The sequence below is a fragment of the Ammospiza caudacuta genome, chromosome 13, assembly GCF_027887145.1.
Source record: "Ammospiza caudacuta isolate bAmmCau1 chromosome 13, bAmmCau1.pri, whole genome shotgun sequence".
Classification (NCBI taxonomy): domain Eukaryota; kingdom Metazoa; phylum Chordata; class Aves; order Passeriformes; family Passerellidae; genus Ammospiza; species Ammospiza caudacuta.
In genome coordinates, this window is record NC_080605.1 from 2,780,022 (window position 1) to 2,807,025 (window position 27,004).

The following is a 27,004-nucleotide window of genomic DNA, read 5'->3' on the forward strand; positions in this document are numbered from 1 at the left end:
TGTGGCATTGAGCAGAACCCAGGCAGAATCAGGGAGAGTTGAAAAGCTCCTAAATTACATCTGAACTGCCTGTTCCAGGGGGGGATTCTGTACTTCAGTGGAAGCCTGGGAAACCAGAGGAGAGGCCTGAAACTACAGAAACCAAAGGATGAAAGATCTTCTCTTTTTTAGACAACTTGCAGGAGAGGGAAAGGTGATGCTGGAGTTGGGATCCAGAGACTAAAGGGCACCTGCTCTGCCTCAGTGTCATCACTGCAGTTGCAGGATGCCTGGGGGTCCTTTGAAGACTTAGGGAAATGCACAGAGCTGTACTATATAACTATACCATAAAGCATTCATGCCAATAGCAGAGAAGGCAAAGAGACATAGAAGGTGATGGGTTTTTCCTTGTCAGCCTGAGGAATTCACAGGAATCTCCATTTTTCCCAGCTTCCCTACAGTATCGGTGCACAGACATCACCATGCCTTGGAGCATCCTCCAAAACCTCTCTTTACAGTGAGCAGAGAAATTGGCATTTCTCTGGAAGTGGCCATGATCCCCCTTGGCAGTGCAGATGTAACTGCAGTTTTACTTTGGGGAAATTAAATACCAGTCTCATCCCTAAAAGCATCTTCACTCACTTTACAGAGTGCCTCAGGAAGGGTAAAGAGGGGCTTTAACCCAAGCACACACCCCCCTCAGCCATGCTGTTAAATGCCAGCATGCAATCCAGACTTACCTTGGTCACCTGGAAAGAGAAGTGTCTGGCTGACAATTCTATAGAAGGGTGAATAAATTTGCAGGTAATGACTGTCTCCATTATCTTCTCAGTCCTGCTGGTTGCCATACTGACAGCTTCACACATCACATAATCCTGCACCTCCTGCGTGCAAGAGTCACTTGTCACCAGTGGGTGGTGGCAGAGCATCCAGCAAATGCCCTCCACTGGCTCAGCACCCACCACCCACCACAGGCTCTATAATTGCCACAGAGTTATGGTCACTGCCCCCTTTTCTTCCAGTGATGCAGCTTATTTATTTTGTGCTCAATTGTCGGTAACACTGCACCCCAATACCCACAAAAGGCACTTGTGAGATAACTCCCTCCCTTCACAAGGCTTTTGTTTTACTCCATGCTTACCCCAGATAAATCACTTGGCACTTGTTTAATTCACTTTCTTTTTGGGCTTTTAGACTAAGTGTAACTTATTTCTCTGCCCTTCTTTTCTGACTCAGCATGCAGCACTGTTTGCCCAAAAAGAGCAATATTTCCTTCCACTGCTGCTTTGGGATCAGCACTGGGTTTTGGTAGCTGTGGAATCACAATAAAGCCTTAGCTGGTCTGATGGTGGCCAGCAAGGAAAGCAACTGGTGCTGCCACAGAAACATGTGGTCTTACATCAGCTTCTTAAAGGCCTCTGGTCAGTTCCCCAGGGAAATGTGAAGGGAACAAGCCCAGGGGAGGGGATCTGATGGTGGCCCAGGCTCAGCCCACGGTGGGGACCTCACCTGTGCGATGCTGGAGAAGCCTCGCAGCACCATGTCCTCAGACCGGCCTGGCTGCAGGTCCATCGACAGTGGCTCCAGCCCAAACAAAGGCTCGGCACGTTTGGGGCTCTGGGAATCATCCTTGGGGCTGCTGAGGGCTGAGACACTCTGGCCCTCCTGCTCAGATGGGCTGTAGCATTCCACACTCCAGAAGAGCCGATGGAAATGGTGGCCCCTGTTTGTTACTTTGAACTGACGAATACAGGGCACCAGGCTGGAATAGAAGGCAGGATGGAAAATAGTATGGGAGTTGCTTTTTCCCTGGTCATCAGATTGCTCCCAGTGAGCAACCTGAGGTGTTAATTGCTTGGAGACTGTCTACATTTCCAGTTCCTAATGTGGACCGGAAATAGTGTCTGATAAGGTGCCCTTTTGACATCGTTATTTCAAAGGGAAATATGTTTATAATGGTAATGTAACATTTGCCAGGTGAGGCTAACAGGAGGTGGTGTTTTCCTCCAAGATGTTTGTTCTGGGTTGATTCATACTGTTACTGTCTTTTGTAATAATCTGTGCCTGAAACTGTTACTGAATCTTTGAGATCCTGCACTGGGGGACATTGTGTGGGGGGGTATGATTGCAGACATTTCTAAAAGCCAGCTTGGAGGCAGTTTCTGGATGATCCCAGCAAGCTGGTAAAAAGTGTCTGCCTGCTCCAGGAGAGGACACCAGGGGTGCAGAGCCTCTCTCATTCGTAGTAGCTTTGGTTTTGCACTGCTAGCCAAACTTGTAGAAACTTCATTTTGCATTAGAAACTGTTTGGAAGTGAACTTTGCAAACTCTGCTGGCAGTGAAAAATCGAGTGAGGTGCTGGGCAGAGCAGGGCAGCAGCAGAGCCCACGAACAGCACGAGGAAGCGGCGGCAGCAGCCGTGCGGACCCCACACAAACCAGAGTTTCCATCTGCCTCTGGAACTGCTCTGTGCGCTCCTGCCTTGCCCGTGGGGGTTGTCACCCTCCTGTCTCTTTGTTCCCAGGGCCCCTGCTTGCCATTTTGGAAGGGAAGGGTGTGATGCCATCTTCCCTTGGTCCCTCAGCCACATGGAGGGACTGCCTCATCTGGACACCATTTCAGGAACCTTTTGTTCTGGGGGAGCCTGTGAGATCATTACTTGGTCAAGTGAGGACATCAATGTATCAGAGCTAAAGACAATTCAATGGCAATTTAGCAACTGGTTTCCCTGTCAGTGGCTTTTGAGGGTGTCTAACAACTCTCAACTGGCCATCACATGCTTCTAAAAGAATCTCTGCCTTCAGGGAAGGAGTCAGGGCTTTCAACACTGAAGAAGACCTTGCCTGAAGGACTACAGCAAAACTGCTCCTTGTTGAGACAGGAGGAGGAGAGGTGCGAGTGGAGAGATCTCCTACCTGAATTGGTATCCCAGGTTGAGCTCTGGGCTGAATGGCTTGTCTATGACAATTGTGGTGCCAGTGCCCAAAGCCACCAGCCCGAAGGCGGTGCTAAGGCTGCTCCCAATGAACACCCGGACAGGGACAGAGAAAAGCCCCCTGTCATCCAGGGTTGCTGTGACAGTCACAGGCACCTCACCCCCAGCAGGGATCACTCCTTCGCTGGGTTCAACGGTACAGCAGTGGCGTTTGCGAACCTGTAAGACAAGCACAATATGCATTTAGGAAACCATCCTGGTCTCTTGTGGGCCACAAGAGAAGAAAGACTAAAGAGAGGATGATAAAAATTATAAAGGTTTAAAATCCCTAAAATACAGTATTGGACAACAGCAGAGTTCATACAACCTGTATTTTCCCTTCCTTTTAGGGACTCACCCAATTAACCCCGTTTTCCCCAACCCAAGGGACCATTATCCTCAGGAGAGTGTTCCTTCCCCAGTCTTTCTCTGCAGTGCGGGCCAAGGAAAGCTGCTTTCTCTCTCCTGGCCTCTCACAAAGGCTCAAGGCCAGAGGAAGTCAGGACTGCTCAAATCCCACTGCAGAAACCACATGGCTGGAGGACACTGCTGAGAGCCTGAAGAGTATCTCTGCAAAACCAGTTGTGCAAAACCCCAACACCAAACTATTCTTCCCCAAGGAGCCATCAGTGCTTCTCAACATCCCCTAAAGGACTGAAGCCCTCACTTCCCACTGATCATCAGCTGTAGAGAGGTGCCCCAGTGCCCTCTGCTTTGGAAAAGTCACCTCTAAATGCTTCTAGCAGAGCAGGAAAGTAGGAAGCAGAAAGAAAACTGGATGCATGTGCTCTGTGGGCATGGCCCACTCTTCCCAAGAACTCTTGTCATCTTGTTTCTCATGGACTTCACGGACTGAGCAAGAGAGCTGGAAGCTGCCCAAAGGAGGGGGAAAGGCCTTGCACCAGCACAGCTGTACAGACACAGCTCTGCAGGTCCAGCCCTGGTATGAGCACGTGAAACCCAACCTTTACACACCATGAGCACCCAGCCAAGGTGCACTGCTCCCTGCAGAGGCTGAAAGCAGAACTCCATCGTGGAAACAGCTGGAAAAGCATCCAGAGGAAAATTCACACCCCTCCTCCTTGGCCCAGGAGGCTGTGGCTGGACTCTCCCACATGGCCTGATGCTTTACCCACAGACCAAACAAGTCCATAGCATCAGGTTTTATCCAGCTCCACAAGTTCAACACACCCAGCATGAAGAAGAACAAACCTCAAGCCCCTCACAGATCTCCCCCTCCAGCAGACATCCCAGCCAGCCCCAGGCCCAGCCTACAAGCCCTTCCTGGCTGCACCAGCCCTGCTCCCCCTGCCAGGGGAGCAGCCCCAGCTCCTTCTGCCCTCTGCAGCCCCCACACATTAAACAGCCTTTCTCTGCAGCTGCTCCCCAAAGATGCTCTTCAATAGCACAGAGATCACAGGCTGGGGGGGTTCACAACCTCCCCACACTTGTCTTTGTGTGGACAGCCCAGATGGCTTGACCCACAGGAGCCTCCACATGAGCAGTTTGGCACAAAGCAACTGTAGGTGGACAAGGAAACCATTGGGAAATCCATGCTGTGGGGAGCAAAGGCCCACAGGTTTCTCTTGAGCACAGAGCTCCAAAAATGTGATCACGCAAAGCTAAAGACCTTCCATAAAATTAAGGGAGAACTTGTCAACACAATCCAGATTAATTTCTGCTCCAACATCTCTGCACCTGATTTCACTGAGGGGTGCCCCAGCTAAAAACACTCCAGAGCCAGGTTCTTCTTGCCTTGCTCAGATGGAATATTGGAGTATCTTGCCTCCTCTCACACAGGGCAATATGGAAATCTTGCATATAAAAACCAAGTCATGGCTGCTACTGGCCAGTCCATTTCCCTGGAAAACAGCCCCACAGATACTTACAACCTCCATCCTGAAGTCTGTAGGGACATGACCTTTGTTGAAGAGGGTAAGACTTCGTGAAGTAGGCTGTAGTGCTGGGATCTTGCCAAACTCTATCAGCCTGGGACTTGGGTAGATTTGTGCCAGCTGTCCAGTGCTCCGTAATTCTGGTCTCTGTTCCAGGAAGCAGGCAAGAAAGATTAAAAAAAAAAACAAAACAAACCATAATAGGAAAACCTAAAAAAGCTTAAACAGCTCAACTGCACTTGAGTTGTTTCTTTAGGGAATGCTTCCACTTTCCAGCTGAAATGCTGGGCTTTTAGGAAAAAAAAAAGAAAATATTCACCTCCAAATTAAAAAGGATTAAGGTATGAGAAACTTTCCAACCACAAATTATTGGCCCAAAGGTAAAAGCTTTGCAAGGAATTTCTAGTTAAGACCAGGCTGAGAGTTAAACAATTAGTTATTGTGGTGGGGAGAAACCCTCCTCTTTAAGGGAAGCAGCCTGATAGTAGAAAGCAGCTGTTTTGTCAGACTTCAGCTTGCACTGCCTGTCCTGGCACAGCTTGCACTGCCTGTCCCTCCTGTTCACTGATTTACATGCAGTGCCACAATGGCCCAGGTTCAGATGTTTGGTGCCACCCAGGGAATTTGGCATCATCATTTCAATCTGTTTTAGTATAAATTTACATCCCTCTCCAACCACTCTTCAAATGCCAGCTTTCCTTTCTTTAAGAGAAGGCTCAAGGTTCCCAGAAGTCTTCTGACATCCTCTTTTGTGCTCAGAGAGATGACAAGACATTTTAAAACAGATGTTTCCAAAATTAATAGCATTAAAGATTAATTAACTAAAATAATCTTTGATTCCAGCTTAGATGAACTACCTTCTGTGTCAGACACTGAGGCCACCACCTGTGAGGCACGGGCCGTTTGTGCCCCCATCCCTCCTGTCCTTCTCCCCAGCAGCCTGTGCCTGTTTTCCCCAGCAGAGTCCCTGTCCCTGTGCACCCTGCCAGGAGCAGCTGCACACAGGCTCACACCTCCCCTTGCCCTCACCAGGGGGTTTCTCTCATCCCCGAACACGCCGATGAGAATGTCGGTGCGATGCTTGTCCAGTGTTTGGACTTCGATTATAACTGGGACCTCGGCAAAGCTGTGAGGCTGGACAATCCCACAGGGCTTGGGGCTGCTGTAGAGCACAGGAGAGTCCTCCTTGCATTCCTGGAAGGGACAGAATGAAATGCAGCTTCAGAGGGACCTCTGAAGAAACCTTAAACTCCTGAACATCCACTGCAACAGCAACGTACACACATGTTTAAAAATCCCCAGAACAAAGGTCAAAGACAGAAACAAGATGCAAGAATTGCAGGCTTAGCATTCTCAGGGGGTCCTGCAAGGAGGGTGCCAGCACAGGCGTTGGTGTCTGTGGATGCAGCAGCTTTCAACAACTCTCTAAGATCTCTCACAAGAAAACACCCTGAAGACTAGACCAGAACATCAACTGTTTCCTCAGGAGGTTGAACAGGATCCTAAAGTTTACATTCAGGATCCTGTTCTCAGCAGATCTTTAAGACTGAATAGAAACCAGAAAGGCTTTATCCAAACCCTTTTTTCCCCTAATAATCTCCTCAATAATATTTGAGAGGAGGAAGTGGATGTGATGCCAAACCTGGGGAATAAGCCCGTAGCAGCCAGGAAAGTCGGTGTCATTTGCAATGAGGAACTTCCTCTCGTATGGCACATTCAGGTGGCACTCATCGTACAGCAGGATTTCAGGGTACACTCTCAGCTCAGGAACGAGACACCTGGGCAAACAGATGACCCCAGGGGAATCAGAGATACTGAGAGAAGGTAGAACGTTTACCCCCAAAGATTGTGAAATGGAGCATAACACTTGTCACTATCAAATAGATATTTAACAGCCCTACAGTGATAAATTGCCTTCTATCTCTTCCCACTCCCACATGTCTTGTCAAGGAGGGGCAAACCCTGAGAGGCAGCACCCAGAGGCTGCCAAGTGCCCCAGGCAGAGCACTTTGCCCCACAGCTGCCTCAGCCCCTCCTTTACCCAAGAAGGCTTGCAAGGACTCCTGCAACAGTGCCAGTGACCCACGAGCTCTGGGGGAGCCTTCCCAACAAGGATCAGTGCTCCCTAAGGCTCAAGGAACACACAGCTCCAGGGTCTCAGTAAAACTGACTCCCTTCTCTGCCATGGTGCTGTTGCCCTGCCTGAGAACTCAGCTCTTTGCCCCAGCCCTGGAGGGCACGAGACAGCAGCTGCCCCACAGAGGGGCTGATCAGCCCCTGCCAGGCCCTGCAGCTCCCTGGCTCCTTCACTGCACAGCTCCAGGCACTGCCTGGCCCCAGCTCCACCTGCTGTACACAGTGGCAGCCCAGGCACTGCCTGGATGGCTCTGCCTGGCACAGGGAACAGCACCAGGGAGCTGCATCCCTCTGGGCATCACACTGACACCCACAGCAGCACAGCAGCATGGAATTCTGCTGCAGCAACAACGACTTTTGGTTTAAGTCTGAGAACGTTAAAGCTCAAAATAGGAAGCACAGGGAAGGAGAAAAACTGGAACTGACCTGCCCCATCAAGGGCTGCTTTCCCCTCATAAGATCTTGCACTCACCACTGTTTCTGTGAGCCACTTTCCCTTGTCATGTGCTGTCATTAACAGAACCAGACCCTGACTCTCAGCAGCTGCTTGGTGTGGCCCAAACCAGTGCAAGGTGCTCACAACCAGCACAACTCCACCTCTTGCAGGAAGGAGAGAAGGCCCTTGGGAAATTTATTCTACCCCAAGGAACAAACCCCAGGCCAATAAAAATATCATTCCTGATCCCTTTAGAAAAAGGCTCAGGACCGTGCTGGGCTATGAGCAGGGGTGCTTTTCACCACAGGCTGCTGACCAAGCACTGCTGTTCTCATGTCCAGCTGGCACAACATGAGGGCATTCAGCAGCACTTCTCCTAGGGAGCTGCAGCCAGCACAGCCTGGGCAAGGCAGTGCCTGGGGGAGGCCAGGCAAGGGCTGGTACCTGGCTGTGATGACCAGTGCTGTCACTCCCTTGCCAAAACCCTCCAGGTCCACCAGCATTCTCCGGTAGAAATCCATCACGCTGTTGGAACACAGGGTCACCTGGTGCAAGAGAAAAGTAGTCAATTCTTCCTTACAAAAGCTCATTACCCACGTGTAATATCCTCCAGTTCTTGTTTCATGGTAAAGAAAGGGCAGATTTTGCCTTAATTCTTCTGCTGGTCCATGTTAAAGCAGAGTCTCAGAGTAACAAAAGCCTTCTGGCAAGATCAGATCTGGTAAACACACCTTGCTATCAGGGCATAAGTCTACATTAACCTACATTAAAACATTAGACTAAAGCTTTATGCACCACTGTATTCAAATTAAGGGGCCAATTTTTCATCTGACTAGGATGACATAAACAGAGGAAATCTGCTGACTTGAACAGAATGAGTTCAGCTTTACAGTAGGAAGCTGAGGGTAAAGTGTGGCCCAGCAGGTGCTGGGCAGTTCATGGCTGCAGTTTTTTTGTCTCCACTGGAGATTCCTGCAGTGAACACAAATCATCTGCTCCCCAGGAGGGGGGAAATGAGACCAAGAAAAAAAGCTCACTGCTTGATACAATGACATCTCTCTAACAGCCACCTTCTGCCCTTATCCTTGCTCTGGCCACTTGTAATCAAATAAATTGCTCTCAAAAACACAAGAATGGCTTCAAGCCTTGACCATAAGGTCTGTGAGCTCAGCATATGATTCTGGAAAGCAAACAGTGCTCCCTGAGGAACATCCCGACTAAGCCTGCCAGCAGAGGCCTCCCAGCAGTGCAGATCTCTCCGTGCCAGGATGCTCCAAGCTGGCACCAGAGCTAAAGCCCTCCCACCCTGCAGTGCAGCTCCAGCCCTGGTGCTGCAGCGGCTGTGGCTGGGCTCTTGCCGTACCTCGATGTCCCGGTGTCCCTGGGGGAGGATGGTGCCTTGGCTGGGATTGATGGTGAACTCCTTGGGCTCCAGATAGAAATGAATTCCGTTCCTCCAGGATGGGTCACCTTCTCTGCGTATCTGATCCACGCTGTCCACAGCCGGCTGCGTGCCATCGTCCGACATGCGGAGCTGGAACGTCACGGGCACCGGGGAGCTGTTGGTGAGGCGGCAGCGCTGCGTGTAGGGAAAGCCTGGGCAAGGACACAAATATCCATTCAGGCACCCAGCAGGCCATGATCCTGGGGGAATATCATGGCAGGATCAAAGTGGGATTGGAGTTGAGCTCTTTATGATCTGAACTACAGCTCACCCAGAAGCCGCGTGAGGAATTAATCGTCACTTAGCTCCCTTTGACACAGATTCCAGACTGCAGCCTTGAAAATGCCCACTCCTAGCCCTGCTGAACACTGCAAGCTTGTCTCTTTGTGATGGGAAGGAGCTCCCTCACCTGCCCCAAACCAGCACCAGTTCTCTCTCAGTGATGAGTGTGCACCCAGACCCAGCATTTACTCTGAGAATTCAAGCTGTAAAATTCCCTGTCAAGTCTGCCAACACTCTCAGTTTTCAAGATATATAAACAGTGAGTTGTCCTTGAGAAGAAGCTACAGCAAAAAAAGTGAGGATAGAATCAGGAACTAGAACATGATGCATTTAATGCAGCTTGTCTCTGCAGGACCCTTAAGGCATCTCTTGGTTTGGGCCAAACAGACTGAGCATGTGACAGCTCAGAGCCCGCTCAGCTGGGGGCACAGCCGAGCCTTGCTTTGAGATTAGCAATTAAGAACCAGGTCCCACCTCAGCCCACAAACAGGGACATCACAGCCATGATGCTCACTGAGAGTGCTGCCTGCAAGGGTTTACCCCACTTTGGCTCTGAGATTTGCTTTCCATCCTGCAAAGCCAGAGATACAGCCACTCATGGTGGGGATGTCCTGCAGAGCGCGCAGAGCAGCCACAGCCTGCTCTGCACTGCACATCTGGCTGGGCTGGCCAGCTCTGTGGGGAGGAGACTTCTCCCCAGGCCTGCTCACCAAGAGCATCTGGGACACAGATGGGGAGAAAAAACAACTGCAGGTGCAGCCGAGAGCTTCTCTGTGCCCATCCAAGTGACCACTGCCAGCTCCAGCAGGGACTCGGCAGGGAGGCAAGGGAGGCGCAAAAAGGACAAACACAGATGTCAAAACCTCAAATGAGACTGAGGCCAGCACATGCAGACAACAGTCAACAGTTGAAAAGAAGCAAAGACAAAACAGCTGCCTTCAGCTGAAGAGACTTCAGGAATGAAATCAGATTAAGTAGGGTGAATCTCCTGTTTCAGAACCATATTTCCATCTGTTGCCTTTCTTCTTCCATTTATTCAAAAGGCATCCTAACAAGTGCCTCAGTGGTGATGCAGGGTGGGGAAGAAGCAGCTCAGGAAAGGCAATGAGTTTTCTTTAAAAGTTCACGAACTTCATTAATATGGGTTTAGGCTTCATAGTGAATATTCCCCTTGGTCTGGGAAGAGGGACAGGAGTTTTGGGGTGGGCTTTTCTGAGATCCCCGCAGCTCCTCCTGCCTTTGAACACAACTATGCCAAAGGGGAAAAACACTACTTGGTGGGTTGGAAACTTCTGTTATTGTGTTCTTGTTTGTGCTGTCTTGATATATTCTAGTAAAGAACTGTTATTCCTTTTCCCATGTTTTTTTTGCCTGGAAGCTCTGTAGTTTCAAAAATATAATAATTTGAAAGGGAGGGGGTTCTCTTTCCATTCTAGGAAGATTCCCCTTCCTTGGCAGACATCTGTCTTTTAAAGCAGGACAGAGACACCAGAAAATACTGACTTTCCATTCCTTGCTTCTACTGGATCTCACAATGGCAAAAGGCTACCTGAGGCACCAGCAGCCCTGGAGGTCACAGCCTGAAGAGGCTGCTGTGGCAGAACATGAGTGACAGATGCTTTTATGTCCAAGGGCTCCATTTTGGAAGGCACAGATCCCTGACGCTGTGTCCGGCCCAGGGAACACTCACCAAAGGAGATCTCACCGAAGTTGATCTCATCGACATCGAACTCTAAGCTTGGCACGGTGACGCTGCCCCTGGAGGACAGAGCAGGCAATGGCTCGGTTAAAGGCATTGCAAAGGTGCGGCTGTCGTGGCTCAGGGGCACAAAACCTGGGCTCAGGGCACCCTGGGTTTCCAACCAACACAGCCCCGTGTGCTCAGCACAGGGCCCTGGGCACAGGAGGCAGCTCAAGCCAAGGGGCAGCAGCCAACAGCCCCTGATGGGCAGGCAGGAGAGGCCCCAGGATGCTGGTGATCCCATGAAGGACCCTGAACACACACCCCAACTTGGCTCTGTGCCTCAGTTTCCCCATCTGAAATGGCATGGACATCAAGGTGTCCCCACAAACTTCTGTAAGCAGCCCTTCCAGCCACAGCTTCCCTGCTTTGCTCCTTCTGAGCTGCAACTGCTGTTCCCATGGAGGAGCTTTCTCAGGAGAGTTTGACCCACACAATCATTACAGACAGTTTTGAGACATGAAGCCAGGGGAGCCCCAAACATCCTCTGAAAAGAGCAGCAACAGTTCTACACAATGGACAGATCAATCCTAGAGGCAAGGACCAGCTTGTCAGCAGTGCACCAGCTGGCACAGCCAAGAGCAAGAGCTTCAACAACCAAACAAGGCTGTCCTGAATCTAGCACAGCACCTCACCTGTCCTTGAACTCAGCAGACACACTCCAAAAGCCACCAACATCCACTGAAATCAGCACTTGAAGCTGCACAACACTCATGAGTTTATTTCATGTATCGATGCCAATCAATGCCCACTCTGCCTTTTGGTTCAAAATCAAGGAGCAGTGAACTGTGCCTTGTGTTGTACTCACAGGACTGCCCCTGGCTCTGCTCTGCACATCTCAGCAAGAGACACCTGCCCCTGCTCAAGGAGAAAGCTGCTTATGCACAAACACCCCATGACCACTTTGGGGAAAGGACAGAGAAGAATCAATTATTTGATGGTGAAAGGTTCCCTCTTGATTTCCAAACTAAAAAAGCAGCACCTTTCCTCCAAAAGCAAAGCCAGCATCATTGTTTCTCCACTATGGGCAGACCTACTCACCACTTTTCTCTTGCTAAGTAATAACTTTCTTGTTCTTTTTAATCCATTTCCCTTATCTCATTGGTATAATCCAGTTTTCATTTCTTTACTGCCTTGAGCCAGTGCCTCCCAAGAGCAGCAGCCCAGCTCCAAAGCTGCAGAGCAGCCAGCATCAGCTCTCCTGCTTCCACTCCATTATCCTGCAGCACATGGCTCAGGCTGGCAGGGACAAGGCCTCACGCTGCTGTGGTGCTGAGCACTGAGCTCTGCCTCCCCTATGATCCGCCCTTCTCCCTGTGGCTGGGCCAGGATTGTCTCTTGCCATGGCACCAGCCCACGGGATGGTGCCCAAGTCCTTGGCACAGTTCCTGACTCCCACATCAGCGCTTTGCTGGCTGTGCAAAGGAGGCACCAGAGCCCTCTGGGCACAGGAGCCGGGGGCACAGCTTGTGCCCCACAGCATGGCCATGAGAGGTGAGCTGAGGCTGCTGCTGCCCATCTGGCAGGGATTATTCACAGGAGTTTTTACAAACACTGCTGCTGCTGCAGAATCAGCCAGGCTGGCCCATCTGCAAAGCCCTGGGGGCCTTGCTGGGTGTTCAGGTGGGACATCCCAGAGCAGCTGCTGCCCAAAGCTGATCCATCCCACTGCCTGCCATGGCCCAAGGCACAGGGAGATCCCTGCAGGGACGAGTCATTCCAGCTCCCAGCTACCACACAGGGCAGCAGGCAGCCTCACACTAAGGTAATGCTAGCATCAAAGCAGAGATTCAGACCTCAGGATACACCTTTTTTCTCTGCTCCACCCCAGAATGAGGTAGGTGGGGGATGTCCCAGAGACAGCCACAGATGTGCCCACCCAGCTCCCAGGGTCCTTACTTGATGGTCAGGATGGCAGGCATAGGAGATCCAGCCACACTGAACTGGAACTCCTCCTCAAAGCTCCCCAGCACGGTGGCACTGAAGGCGATCTGAATAGTCTGGTTCCCACCTGCTGCAATGATCCCCTCCTCAGGCTCAAACTTGAAGCAGGAGCCCACGTTGGTGGTTGAAGGGATATAGATGAAGGGAGCATCAAGAGCTCCTGTGTTAATCAGTTCCACCTGCAGAAGCAAGAAAGCAAAATGGAAATCCATGTGGAACCTTCCTTTCTTGTGAGTTATTGTCTAATGATGCAATGAACACCCAGAAAAGGCAGAAGATGCTTTGTGCTGCTGAATGGCACAAGTCCAAAGATACAACAGGACAACTTCTGCCTTTGGGTTTTCATGCAGAGCAGTGGCAACTCCACAGAACTGCAGTCACCCTGGGCTTATCCCATGGACACAGAGCAGTGCCCCTCTGCTCAGCAGCACCAAGCGCATTGAGAGCTGGCGCTGAGAGCAACGTGGGCTGATTGCAGCTGCCTAGGGAATCACCCCAGAGCTGCTGCTGCCCCAGTGAGCACAGCTCCAACAGCACCATCTGCTCATTCACCTTTTCGCAGACCATGAAAACAATACCTTGAGAATGAGGCATCAGCATCAAAACATAGAGACAGCACCATCTTTTGGTAAGAAAACTCAGGGTGTCTTTCCCTTCCACAGCCACACTTTTGAAAGTGTCTGGCATGATGTAGAGCCTCATTTTCTACATCTTTCAGTTGCTCTCCTTGATTTATTTTTTTTTTTCTGGAGGGAGAGGTAAATAGGTAGAAAACTCCTTTGCTTTATTCCCAGGAGCACTTTTCTCTTTCTCGGGTCAGAGATGCACCGAGGCCAAAGTGTGGTGAGGGACTGGTCAGCAAGGAAAAGAACTCCCAAGCCTTTAGCAAGGGCCAGCACTGAGCCAGGAGGCTGGATGGCTTTCCTGTGACTTCCAGGAATAGGCAGGGACACTTGACTGGAAGCTGTTTGCAGTGGGCTGAAGCCCAAGGCAGCCAGTTTGTTGCAGCTGCTTCTGCAGAGCCCAGTGCAAAGGGGCCTTGTGTCTGGCACTGCCACAAAAGCCTCTGAACATGCAGCTTTTTGAGGCAGTGTTGGTTCATGTGCCAAGGGGTTGTTTTGCAGGAAGCCTCCCAGCTGATCCCTAAGGAAGGCTGCCCAAAAGCAGGGACTGGGGCTTCAGGAACAACAGACACACCTTTGTGACCCCTCAGATTTGAGCAGTACAACAAATATTTCCCTGCTCACAAGTGCCCAGGTTGCCAGGAATTCCACAGCTGCACCAGGCTTGCTGCTGCCTCAGGAGCCATCAGGATCCATCCCAAGCCCTGCTGCTCACCTCATGGATGTGGGAAGAGTTGACAAAAACATTCCCAATGTTCAGTGTATGAGAGCTGAATTCGACCAAGGGTCCTTGGCCTTCCCCTCTGAGGCGCAGGGGCAGCCTGCTCTCACGGCCTGGGGAGAGATGTCCATTGCAGTACAATCATTCCCTCTGCTCCACTGCATTTTCCAGGCTGGATGCAACCAGCTCCTGATGCTGCAGGAGAAGATATGCACCCTTCTCTTCCCTCAGGAGACATCCCTTGGGGCTGACTTTTAATTTCTAACCCATTCCTCAGGCTGCTTTCCAATTTAAACCAGCAGTCTGCTGAGTTTAAAACATCTCTGATGTCCTGTAGTGACAGGCCAAGGAGTAATGGGTAGAAATTGAAAGAAATTTAGGTTAGATATTAGGGAAGAAATTTTTTACTATGGGGTGGTGAGGCACTGGGGCAGATTCCCCAAGGGTGAGGCTCCAACCCTGAAAGTGTTCAAAGCCACGCTGGATGGGGCTTGGAGCTACCTGATCTAGTGGGAAGGGACTAGATGATCTTTAAGGTCCATTCCATCCTGAACATGCTAGAATTCTGTGGTTTCTTTCCCATGCACTTAGAGGAACTCTGAAATCCATTCAGGGAAGGCACAAAGCTTATTAAGAGCAAATTGCCAGGCAGCAATTGCCAAACTACCTGGCCCAGTAGCACACAACTTCATTGCCAAAGTCCTCAATTTCTGACACTCAGCACTGTGTTCTATTTCCACAGACTGTGAGCTGCAAGGTGACAATTCCCACACAGGGACAGAAGCAGGTGCTGGCCAAGGGTGCTCCTTCTACAACCACCCTGGGCTCAGTGGGGCTCAGCCATGTCTGGGCACTGGGAGGTGATCCAGGCTCAGGGAGCACATTTATAATTCAGCTCCTGCTGCCTGATGATGAATCCATGTCAAATGGAGCCATCCTGGAGGTGTCTAGAGGGGCTTAGTGCTTGTTCACTGAAGCTGTTCTGCTCTGTAGCTCTTTGGCCTTTGAGGAAATGCTGGCAAAGCCATGGCATGAAAACTTCTCCCTGCACTGCCTGGGTTGCTCTGGGATTGGTAACCCAGACACGGCTGTTCTGAGCCCTGGCCCAGCACGGGAGACTCCCTGGGAGCTGCAGGGCCAGTGGGGATGTGCCAGCACTGCCCTGCTGACCAGGGACTCTTCCCAGCACTTCCATGGGAGCCCAGGCTGGCACCATGGCTTCACTGTGGGTGAGAGAAGCAGAGGGAAGGAGCTGTACCTGAGATGCTGAGGTAAGCCATACTTTGGTACCCCAGTACGTCCAGGGGTTTAAAGGTCACTCTGATTCCGGCCGAACAATGCGGCCCGATTTCTCCCTCCTACAACAGAAAGACAGCAAAACATTTCTCTTCAAACTTTGTGTTTCTTGTTCTCAACCACAGTCCTGTAAGCCTTGATTTAGAGCATCAATGATGAGTGAACAACACAAGGAGCCCAAGGAAACACTCCAAACCCAGCTTAACATAGTGCTGGAAGCTCTCAGTGCTCAGCTGATCAGCTCCCACTCCCCACAATATTCCTGCTGCTCTGACACAAGCTCTTGGTCCCATCATGCTGCTGTCAGCTACAGTGGGATGCAACTGCCACTGTGCACTTGGCCTCAGATGGGCCATAGGAGTAACCAAGAAGAGATGATGATCCCCTTCCTTGGAAATAAAAATATTAGTTTAATCTGTTTTGAAAGAAAGCAGAGGTTGGCATTATTCTAGGGTTTACTCCAAGATAAGAAGAGATTTTGCACTGTGCAGACAGCAGGCATTCATCATCTCTCCCAATGCCAGTACTCAGAATCAGGGCTCTGGTTGATGGGAGCATGTGGCAGTTTGCTTGCATCACCAGAAAAGGAAAAGGTTTTCTGTCCCTGTGTGCAGGACAACTCCAAAGGCCCATTTCAACCTTCCACCCTGGTGTCCAGGCTCACAGATGACGCTGGAAGGGACACTCAGAAATAGTGCAAGGCATGGTTACAGGAGGGGATTGGCATTTCTGTCATTAACATTGGGCTGAATTTGGCCTCCTTTTGCCAGGGAACCATTGCAAGCTTCAGGTCAGTGTGTGAGCTGGCAGTGCTCCAACAGCCTCTGCTGAGCCCCACGTGTGGGGGGAGCCCCTGCCTACAAGAACTGCTCCCTGGGACACTGACAGGACACGTAGGCAGGGCCTTGAGCTCCAGCCTGGCAGCAGAGCTGGGCTTTGTCAGGCTCCCAGCCCTGCCCGGAGTCTGCAGGGCACAAATGCTTTGAGCAGGGAGCTCTGCAGCCGCTCCAGAAAGGAGGAGGAGGAGGAAAATGGGGTTCTCACCTATCACTTACCATTGGCTCAATGAAAAAAATGTCATCGGAGAACATCATGGAGTCTTCTTGCACCTCTGCCATCTTCTCCTGGGCCATGCTGGTCAGGAGAGCAGCACCGTCTTCATCTTTCTCCTCCTCTGATTTTTTCTCCTCTGTGAATTTTTCCAGCCTCACCTGGCTCGGTGAGTGCAGCAAACTGCGCCGCCTGCAGCCCCAGGGAGAGACAAGGCCAGCAGATGGTTTCATGAGCCACAGATTTGCCGAGAGAAGTGTGAGTGCAGGAGAGAAAGCACTTGGGGAGGAGCAGCAGCAGCTCCCCAGCAAGGGCTGACCCCAAGCCATGGGAGTCCCAGATGGATCAGAGGACAACTTGTTCACTGGCACAAGGTAGTTTTACTCCACACTTGCAAGCTCGGGAGAGCTTTCCAAAGCCAGAAGCCCTCAAGAGAACCTCCTGGCTCAAAGCCTCTGCCAAAACTGAGGGAGAATCCACCGACCACCTCAGCTGGCTTTTCCTACCACTGAGCTACTTGGGGAAAGCAGATAAAAGATCAGGGAGCAGGACTTCCCTGGGAAGGGGAGATGAAGCTGGCTTGCAGCTACATGTTACCAGCATCACTCTTTGTTTCTTTCATTTTGGACCTGCCCCGTTCCCTACTCTGCCTTTCACAAGAGCATCCCAGAGCACTTCCACAGGAAATTGATGAATTCAGGCACCACATCCCTTCAGTGACATTCAAGGCTTACATTCAAGGCTTTATATGCATGAAAACAGAGGCTCTGAGAGGGGAAGGGACTTTGTTGTGCAGGAGGGCGACAGCAAACTCCTGGAGTTTCATGATCCAGAGCTTCTTGGGTCCCATCCCAGTGCATGGTAGTAGAATGTCCTGAAAGGGAAAGGATCCTGCACTATCTCCTCTCATAAAAAGTCCTCTTTGCTCTGAGATCTCAAAAGCTTCTCTGGCAGCAGGACAGTGGCCTTGGAGCTAAAACTATTCCTGTGACTGGAAGTAAGGAAGAACAACATGTCCTGGTGACAGTCTAGGAAACAAAGTGGCATAAAACCAGATGCAATTGGAAGAAACCCCACAAAAGCAAAACCAAGTTGAAGTTTACTTTGGGGAAACGTAGTTGCTTCTGAGGGGAAAGTGGATCACCTGGGGTCCAGGCTGAGGCAGGCAAGTGGGAAAAAATGGAAATAAACAGCCCAGGGAAGTAGCCAGAGAAGGTCATGGGATTTTCTTTTACCACACAGAGCTTGTATGGAAGTCAAACACAGTGTAAGGAGATAGAGAACAGTGGCAAGCCAAGAAGCCCAGGGCACTGAAGGACCCTCTCACCAGCCATTCAAGCGGGCAAGGGTCGATCTCCTGGTCCTTTGCAGGCAATTTAAAATGGCTCTGGGGAGTGTGAGTGACCTGGCCCGCAGCACACAGGGGCTTGCCACGGCACTTTTGGCCCAGCAGTTTTGGCCCAGCAGTTTTTCAGTTTTTGCTTGGCTGAGCAGAAAGGGTGCAGTGACTCACTCTCCTTGTGTAGTGGGTTGTGTCTATTTGCTGGTTGTGAGATGCAAGCCTTTTTTTTTTTCTTTCTTTCTTGTTTCTGCTTTTTTATTTCCCTAGCAATGGTTTACAAATGATGAAAAGCCCTTGCTGCTGCTGCTGCCAGCAGGAGTGCACTAACTCAAACAGAACCCTTAGAAAGGACAAAGCTGCCCAGGCCCCTGGCTGCAGGGAGGGTCTGGCCTGGTGCTAAGATCAGAGGTTAGTGCAAAAGACACCTGTGTGTGGAGTCAGCAGGTGAATGATCTGCTCTGTCCTGTAGCAGAGCTTAAGGAAGAAGTGGAAAGGCTGAGGAGCATTAGGGAGAGTGAAAAATAAATAAACTGGTGGAGTTACACCCGTCCAACCCTGAGAGAAGCTCAGCAGGAACCAGAGGAGCCCTGCCCATCTTGTGAGCAGGCAGAAGGAGGAGACCTAAGAGACAGTGGGGAATGGAAATGGGTCTCTGCAGGAGAGGTAATAAAATTCTGTCCTGACCCCCATCACCCACCCAGGTGCCCTGACAGAACAGGTATGAGGCCCTGCCTCCAGAGGGTCAGGCAGATGACACTAAGGAACAAATTCTGTCTGGAGAGTCTCCCAGTTGCACTTGGTCTGTCAGACAGATCACAGCCTCAAGTATTAACAAGAAGGGGGGTGGTAGTAGGTGACTCCCTTCTAAGGGGAACTGAGGGCCCTGTACATTGACCAGATCCATTCCACAGGGAAGCTACCTCCCTGGAGGTAGGTGCTACCTCCCTGGAGTCCAGGTACTGGATATCACCAGGAGATCCCCTAATGATAAATTAGGGAATTTAGTTCCCTAAATGAACTTGATCTGTTCACCACTGTCTGGGGTACAGTGACCGTGAAATAATTGAGTTCTCAATATTTGGTGAAATGAGGAGGGGCATCAACAAAACTTCCACTGTGGACTCCTGGAGGGCAGACTTTGGCCTGTTCAAGAGACTGATTTGGAGAATGCCTTGGCAAACAGCCCTTAAATACAAAGGGGTCCAGGAAGAATGGAGATACTTCAAGAAAGAAGTCTTCAAGACACAGGAACAAACTGTCTCTGTGTGCTGAAAGACAAGCTGATGGAGAAAACAACCAGCCTGGATGGGCAAGGAGCTCTTGAAGGAACTAAGGGAAAAAAAAGAGGGTGTGTCACCTTTGGAAAGAGGGGCTAGCAACTCAGGAACTGTTTAAGGATGTTGGTCATGTAGGAAAAAGATTAGAGAGGCAAAAGCCCAATTAGAACTTGAGGAAATCCAGTCATTGCAGCCAACCTTTCCTTCCAAAAATGCCATCCTTGGTTGGAGTATAAATGGAACTGGAATGCTGAGTGCTGAGCTCCTGAAGCACAGGGTGACACACCCCACTGCCAGGCATGGTTTACTTGGCCTAAACCATTCAAAAGCACCAACACCCCCTGAGGCCACACATCAGTTTCAGTCCTGGGCCATATATCTCACTGAAATGTATCTTTCAAACCAACCTCCTCTTCACTTCATTCTCACGTTCCTCAGTAGGAAAGGCCTTCCACTGGAAGTGGGCTGTGATGTTACTCCTGTTTTCAATGAACAGGGTTCTGTGGGTAGATGTGGTGATGTAGGTGGTGTCAACGTGCACGATATTTGTGCTCAGCCCAACGTTGACATCTACAGCTTCTCCACAGAGCTTTGTGTGGATTCTTTCTTCACCTGGAACAAAGCAAAGGAGAGTCTTTGCTCAGCTCACTGGCTGATGGAAGCACAAGGAACAGAGCAAACCACAGGGCACAGAAGAAGGTGTCCCAGCTTTTAGTTGCATTAGCAGTTCTGTGCATCAGTCCGTTTATCACATCCTGACAGCTCTGTGTGTGTAGAGCGTGGGGATGTCCTGGGCAGCTCCTTAAACACCTTATTTCTGAGAGTGTTTGTGGAGATTTGGCCCCAAGGTGACAGGATGGACAGGGAGATTGGTCCATGTGCTCTGGTGACCCACTCAGATCACCAGGATTTCTGATTTCTGCATCCAAGTCCTTCAGGTGACAGGGCTGAGGAGCCCTGCTCAGTCCTGCCTTGCCCAGGCTCTCCCCGGGCATCCCAGGAGACTCCTGTCTCTCCTGATCCCTTGGATCCCTTCTTGCTGACCAGCAAATATGCCTGGGGGCAGGTGGGCAGCAAAAGGAGGCCCAGAGGAACAAATGAAGTGACAGCCCACAGCAGGAGGGGACACAGGTGAGGAAACACAGCCAGCCTGGCTCTGCAATATGACAAACCACTACAAACTGAACACCATGAAAATGATCATCATTTCCTGTCCAAACCCACAGCCACATCAGTCTTGAAATATTTTATATTGCTGTGATTTCAAAAACCAAGCTGGAGCATTTCAAATTAAATAAAAAAGGGACAAAGGAATGATTAATAAGTACAGAGCAGCTTCTTTATGAAGACTGAATGGGATTCCTCAGTCTAGAAATCAAATGGGAGATAGATGTGAGAGGTCTGCAACTGCATGAACGACCTGGGAAATGGGGATGAGGAAGACTTTGTCTTGACTTGTCACCAACCAGGAACTCGAGGGCCTGAAAATGTTATTAGGCAGAAACTACATTTATGTGTAGAGGGCAACATAGAAAAAGGGTCTGTGACAAGCCAATGGAGAAGCAGCATATGGGACAGAGGTGTGCAAGAATTCCATTGCTTTGGAGAGTCTGATGGAGACCTCACACCTCTCATACAGCACTGCCCAGGAATAAAATAAAACTTCACCCAGGCACAGCCCCATGGTAGTGGAGAATTAGGGTTCCTCCTCCCTCCACTCAGCAACTCCCAGCAAAATAGGAGTCCAAAAATCCCCTGTTAGAGGGGGTTTTATCAAGTCCCCAAACACCAAGGAGTTCTCAGTTTTTTTGGGGGTAAATCTGGAACAGGGAGGAACCTCTAGAGGGAATGCAGGGGATGGACAGCAGGGAGCCATGGTGGACAACTGTCCTGTGCCCTGCAGGGTCCAGCACTCACCTGTGCTGCAACTCAGGAGGCTGCAATGGACACCCGTGGTCAGCGGGTGAAATGTCACTGTCACCTGCAGGGTTTCACCAGCGCCCAGAGTTCCTGAGGTCGGCACCACGGAGAAAGGACTGCAACACAGAGACAGGGGTCAGGCCTGGGGACACCTGGCCATGAGATTCCTGCTGCACTGCAGCTCCCTGCAGCTCCCTTGGCCAAGCAGGGAGCAAACCAAGCACAGGCAGCAGAAGGCAGAACAGACAGGGTCAGAAACAGCCACTGAGCCACTGCTGAGAAGATCCAGCCCTCACAAGACCCTGGGGGTAAAATGGCCTCAGCTCCCCCATACTCTGCATCCAGCTCTCTGCAATGAGCCTCAAGGCTCCCACTGCCAGCAATCCCATCAGAGAATGGTTTGTGAAGAGCACAGAGAGGGTTCAGAGCTATCTGCATGCACAACTTGACACTTACTGCCTAAGGAATTCCTCTTTTCCTGCTGCCTATAAACCACATCTCAAGAGATGCAAATGTTAGGGCACTACCTATCCTGTGATATTACAGCCTAGGAATCAGACAGGGAGAAGGAACTTTTCCTTGAAGATTGAGGAATAATTACTGTTGAATTTGTAGTGTAGTTCTTTGGTTTATTTTACCTTGAAAACATGCTGATTTAGCCTAAAACGGGCACATTTTATCAGCATTTCAATGAAAGCTGCTCTAAGAAAAGGAGCAGTCAAAACTCTAAAAGAGTACAAATAGAGTGCAGATTGTGGGAGGACGGATTGTAAGAGAATAGAGATAGTGCAGGAGGCAATCTCACCCCTGAGGATTTGCAGCTGTACTAATTACCAAAGAGTAGGAACAGCCTTGCCCTCAATAGGTCACCACTGTGTCCAGTAAGGATGGTGCAATAAGGATGGGTGTTATAAAAGAGTGGATTAGCTGGTGCAGAGGAGAGTTGGAGTTTTTCAGCTGTGCTATGAAGAGTAAGGGTCAGGTGGTTGTGCTAGGGACAGCAAGGGTTAGTATGTGCTGTGAGGGACAGGAAGGAGGAGGAAAGAGGAAAGGAGTCAGTGTTGCGAGGAGCTGCCTGTGAGAACTCCCAGAGAGAAGGTAGGAAAGTTTTGCAGTGGGATGATAAACTGACAGTGAGAGTCAGCTCCCATCCACCATCCACTGGTGCCAAGCACCAACACCACCAGCAGATTAGAGCAATACAGTGGCATGGAAACAAGACCCAAAAGGAGGATGCCATTTACAGTCTGAAGGGTCCAATCCCAGCTAAATGAAGCACCAATAGCAGGAGCACATCAAGGAGGTTTCTTTGTATTTACCAGCAATGCAGTCTGGAGCTGTGGCTTGTCATGCAGGCTGGTAATGTTTGCTTGGCCCAGCAGAGAAACTCTGTTCAACATGTTGGAAATGTTAATGCAAATGTGTTGGTGCACTTTGGATTTAACAGGAGCAATCAGGATTGGTCACCAGATAAAGAGCTTTTGCCTGACAAGCACAAGACTCCGTGCTTTGATGCTCAGGGACAGCTCAGGGGAAATGTGCTTCTGCCCAGCAGCTGCTGGGCTTTGTGCACTTCTACAGCCATGGCCTTGGTGCTTTGCTGCTGGTCAATCTGTCACTTAAAAGTGTGTTCTGGGGACTTTGGTGATGAATGCATCACACCCAAAAACAAAGAGAACATCTGGCAAGCTGAACTTTATTCATGTCAGTAGTGACAGCTGATGAACTTGCTTCAGGTTCTGCTCATTCAGGACCTCTTGCTGTAATTATGGGCTGACCTGTTCCCATTGCCACTGGTGAGAACATCACTGCTGGCTGATGGAGAAGCCTTGGGCCAGCAATGTTCATGTGCTGGACGTGAGACTTTGGAGGGAGGGGAGGAAAGACAAGGCCCCAGCAGCCCCAGAGCCAGATCAGTGCTCGTGCTCCTGCATCTGCCCCGGGGCTGATGCCAGCACTGCTGCAGCTCTGCTGGGGCTGGGGGATCAGGGCCTGCTGGGGGCAAGGCACAGCATTCTGTTCTTAGTCTTTGGCCAGAAATTTCATCAGAACAGAGAAGCTGCCAGTTAGGGAATCCCTGGCCAGGCTTCAGCACTACCTTCCATTCCATTCCCTTCCCACTCCTGCCCCATCTTACATGCTCCTGCCTTCAGGTGGCAGGATGGGAATAACATTCCAGGGATGACTTCAGGGCTTGCCTGAGAAAGAAGGTGTCTTCTTCTTTTCAAATTATCAGGAGAAGAGGATCCAGCCAAGTTCAGGACTCAGCTGTCAGGACTGAAAAACTGACTCCAATTCAGCCCCTGCATCTCCTCCGTCCCTGGGCTGTACCCACCAGACTCCTCTGTTCCTGCTGTAGCAGTCATCTCTCACACACACCTGGCTCCCCAAGACCCAAGGACACAAGCTCTACTCCTCTGAATTTCAGCCAGCATCACTAAGCTGTTCCCTGAGCCCACAGATAGAAGAGCTGTGAAGGAGACATCCCTGACACTGTAATAACCAAATGAAAACCACTGCTGAGAGATAGGGCTGGCAAGCTAAATTTTGGCCTTTTATCTGTTAATTGTGAGCTGTTCCTTAAGACACTTCTCATCCTCTTAGATCCATCCTCTCATTGAATCACTACTGCACCTGACAGGCAGAAAAGATAAGGTATGGAGGGGGTTTTAATAGGTTGTTTTCACCCGCTTTTTAACTAGGTCCATTGGTATGTTTGTTTACTTGTGTGGCATCTAAAGACAGGTCCAGATCTCCCAACGGCACCTTGCAACCCCCAGACACTGCTCTTGCTTTGAGCAGTGTGTCTGCTCAGATGATTTCCAGAGGTCCCCTCCAGCAAAAGTTATTCTATACTTTTACCTTCTAAATGAGCCCAATTGCTTTTCACATATTCACTAAATGTCTCCTATTTCCTATAGACCTGTGCATGTCCCTATAGGCATGTGGTATATGGAGAGGCATCACAAGAGCTCAACCTTCATCAAAGTTCCCAATGAAGAATGCATGATCTTTTGGCAAACATTTAACACAAAACAAAAAGAAAAAACAGCAGAAACACAGGAACTTCGGAGTATTTAAAAAGAAATCTCAATGGAAGGGGCACAACCTTATTGAGAGATTTAAATAATCTTTTGAAATTTTAAACTGTCTTTCAAAGGTTCATCATGGAACAGAAGAGGTGACTGATGCCCTCAGCTGATAAGGGTAATCAGATCAGCTTTAAGTAACAGGAACTGCACTGGCTGCCTGCAGCACAGCTCATGTTGGGCATCTCATGAGAGGACCACTGGAAAGCCACGTGCTTGTGTCCTCCCAGAGAATGGGTCTATTTGGCTGACAGTAGTGAGCAGGCATTTCAGAAGCTGCTTGTGCTCAGGAGGGTGCAAGCCAGCTACTAACATGTTCCAGCACCCTCCAGGAAATTTGGGACAGAGAAAGCCCAAAGGCCACTGAAAGTAAGAGCAGATGCCATCCATGCTGCTCCCTTTCCAGCCAGGCTGCAGGGCAGCAGCTGCAATGCTCTTTCCCAACTCTGCTCCCACCCAAAGGTGTTTGCACAGGGACAGATGAGCTGCCTCACCTCTGGGTGCTCAGCTGGTACCGAGCTTTCAGGTTACCGACATTGCGCACCAGCAGAGTCTGCTGGGTGCCGACCTTGACTGGACACTTGGAGAAGTCCAGATGGGCAGGGAAGTCCAGCACAGCTCGGGCAGCAATGGCCTCAATTGGCACAACGATCCTTTCCCTTGCAGTGACGCAGACGAACTCGTGGGAATAATCCTGCAGGAAAAGAAACTGGCTCAGCACAGGACATTTAGTGCCATCCCCATGGCAGAAGAAAAACCATTTCTATAACCCTTCAAGGGCATCAATTTACCTATCCCACTATAAAATGAACACTAAGTTCTACTAATATGTCACATTTTAAAGACACAAGTGCACTTTGTCTCTGTGGCATTAAGCTCTTGTGTCACTTGGGTCATACGGAGAACTACCCTAGGTCACCATAATTTTTACTCTAAATTTTAATAATGTTAAATAGTTCCTAAGTCCCTTCTAAGGAACATGGAGCTGGGGAACACAGGACATTGCTCTTTAGGTTTCTATATTCCCACTGTCTGAGAATAGGACAAAGTGTTCAAGCAGCAAAAGGAAGATGAGAAAACAGCTGCACCCAAAGACATCCTGCACCTCTGGCCTGGTGCAGAAATATCAGTTGGCTCAAAACTCCCCTCTAACTTTGCCTGTCCAACCAAGTCAGGAGAAGAACAGTGCTAAGAGGTAGCAGGATGCTGTTGGAAAGGGCCTCTCTTTGTTTCCCTGCAAGGCTTCCTCCCTTCCATGCCATGCCCTCAACCCTTCTGTATGAACAAGCCTCCAGATCAGAACATGAACCCTCCAGATCCCTGCACTGAGATCAGACTTGCCAGGGCCTCAGCACTGCTGTGCAAACCTCCCCACAAAAGCACCTTTGGCACGGAATGGGTGCCAGCTGACAGAGCAAGCACAGGGACAGGCATGAAGACAGAGCCCCAGCAGTGTCACTGCCACGGGCTCTGGGCTCACAGCTCTGCCTGCAGCTTGTACCTGCCCTACACCAGCTCCTTCAGGCAGGTGTCCAAGTGCCCTGCAGCTCAGCAACCTCCTGCTGACCAAGGGCACCCAGGGCCCAGTGTGCCTGTGCCAGGCCGGGCTCACGGGCACAGCACATCCTCTGCCCTGGCCCTGCAGCTGTGCCATGCTCACTTGTGCTCTGGGACAGCACAGCTGACAGGCTGCACAACAGAGGGGGTGAAAAAGCACCGGCTGTGCTCCAGCCCAGGGGCAGGCAGGGAAGCTGTTGGCAGTCCAGGAAGGAGGAAAGCTCTCTGACCTCTTTGTTCCTCTGGTGTTTTCCATCAGAATGAAACCCCTTCCACTGGACCTAGAGATGGCCCAACATCTATCAACAGCCCTCTGTCATTTTCATCCTGTTTCCCGTGCATCTTCCCTTGGCAATGCTCAGCAGTGTGCAGGGAGGGCAAGCAGAGCCTGTCAGGCCTGGCTGCAGTGCCTGCCAGCAGTGCCAAGGTGTGACTGGCTGCAGGCTGCCTGCCCACGCCTGGAGCCCAGCTCACAGCATGCAATGGGCTGGAGCCAGAGTGCAGGGAAAACAATGGCTGTGGAGATCATTGTGTGCTTTGGCTCCTCCAGCCTCACCTTGCTCTCGTCAGGGGTAAAGCGGACGCGCACAGGGACAGAGGCGCCCGGCAGCACGACACGGTATGCGTTGTTGGAGCTCACCAGCTGGAAGTAAGGTGAGCTCTCCATGGAGACCTTCACCACCTGAGGAAACTGCAGCAAAGACAGGAAATGATGACTTGGCCACTTGTGGAAACAGGACGAGAGGAAACCTGTCCGTGCCCTGGTGACATCCCTCCTTGGCGCCTTTCCCAAAGCACTTCCAGCTGAGCAGGCACAGGCACATCATTCACAAGGCTGAACTTGAATCCCTTCTCTCTGGCTCCAGCATTTTGGCCAGGGGCAGTAGGGCAGTGCCTGCTGGGAAGGAAGGGCTGAGCAGGGCAGCACCAGCAGGATGGAGACACAGCACCTGAACCAAGTCACCTGCATGTTCAACAAGGCCAAAAAACCTGCTGGCTTCTGCCTGCACACAGCCATGAAGTGGTCATGTTCCAGAGGGGGAATGTGCTACCTAAAAGCAAACCAGCACATTGCTGTGGGGGAAGGGAGAAATTCCCTTCCAGCAGATCAGGTTTGGGTAGGGACCTTCTGGGGACAGAGTCAGGCAGGCAGACCAGCAAGACAGGAGACCAAACACTGTGGCCTTACTGGGAATAAAAGCAAACCTGAAAAGCAAAAGAAGGAATGAACACAGCAAGATAATCCCCAAAACAAGGAGATGACAAAGAGAATTTAAATGGGCAGTAAAGCAGCAAGG

At 50.5% G+C, this 27,004-nt stretch overlaps 1 protein-coding gene across 1 annotated transcript in view; it reads right to left on the bottom strand.

Annotated features, from left to right (window-relative positions):
• LOC131563691 (hydrocephalus-inducing protein-like) overlaps window positions 1–27,004 on the bottom strand; it is a 70,484-nt gene that overhangs the window by 39,838 nt on the left and 3,642 nt on the right. Inside the window, 17 exon segments of the mRNA XM_058813807.1 lie at window positions 720–863; window positions 1,489–1,741; window positions 2,895–3,133; window positions 4,843–4,995; window positions 5,878–6,042; window positions 6,491–6,626; window positions 7,865–7,965; window positions 8,784–9,016; window positions 10,837–10,904; window positions 12,787–13,010; window positions 14,170–14,288; window positions 15,434–15,533; window positions 16,527–16,713; window positions 19,548–19,752; window positions 21,058–21,176; window positions 24,644–24,843; window positions 26,263–26,397. Coding sequence (XP_058669790.1) covers window positions 720–863; window positions 1,489–1,741; window positions 2,895–3,133; window positions 4,843–4,995; window positions 5,878–6,042; window positions 6,491–6,626; window positions 7,865–7,965; window positions 8,784–9,016; window positions 10,837–10,904; window positions 12,787–13,010; window positions 14,170–14,288; window positions 15,434–15,533; window positions 16,527–16,713; window positions 19,548–19,752; window positions 21,058–21,176; window positions 24,644–24,843; window positions 26,263–26,397 — 2,781 coding nt within the window.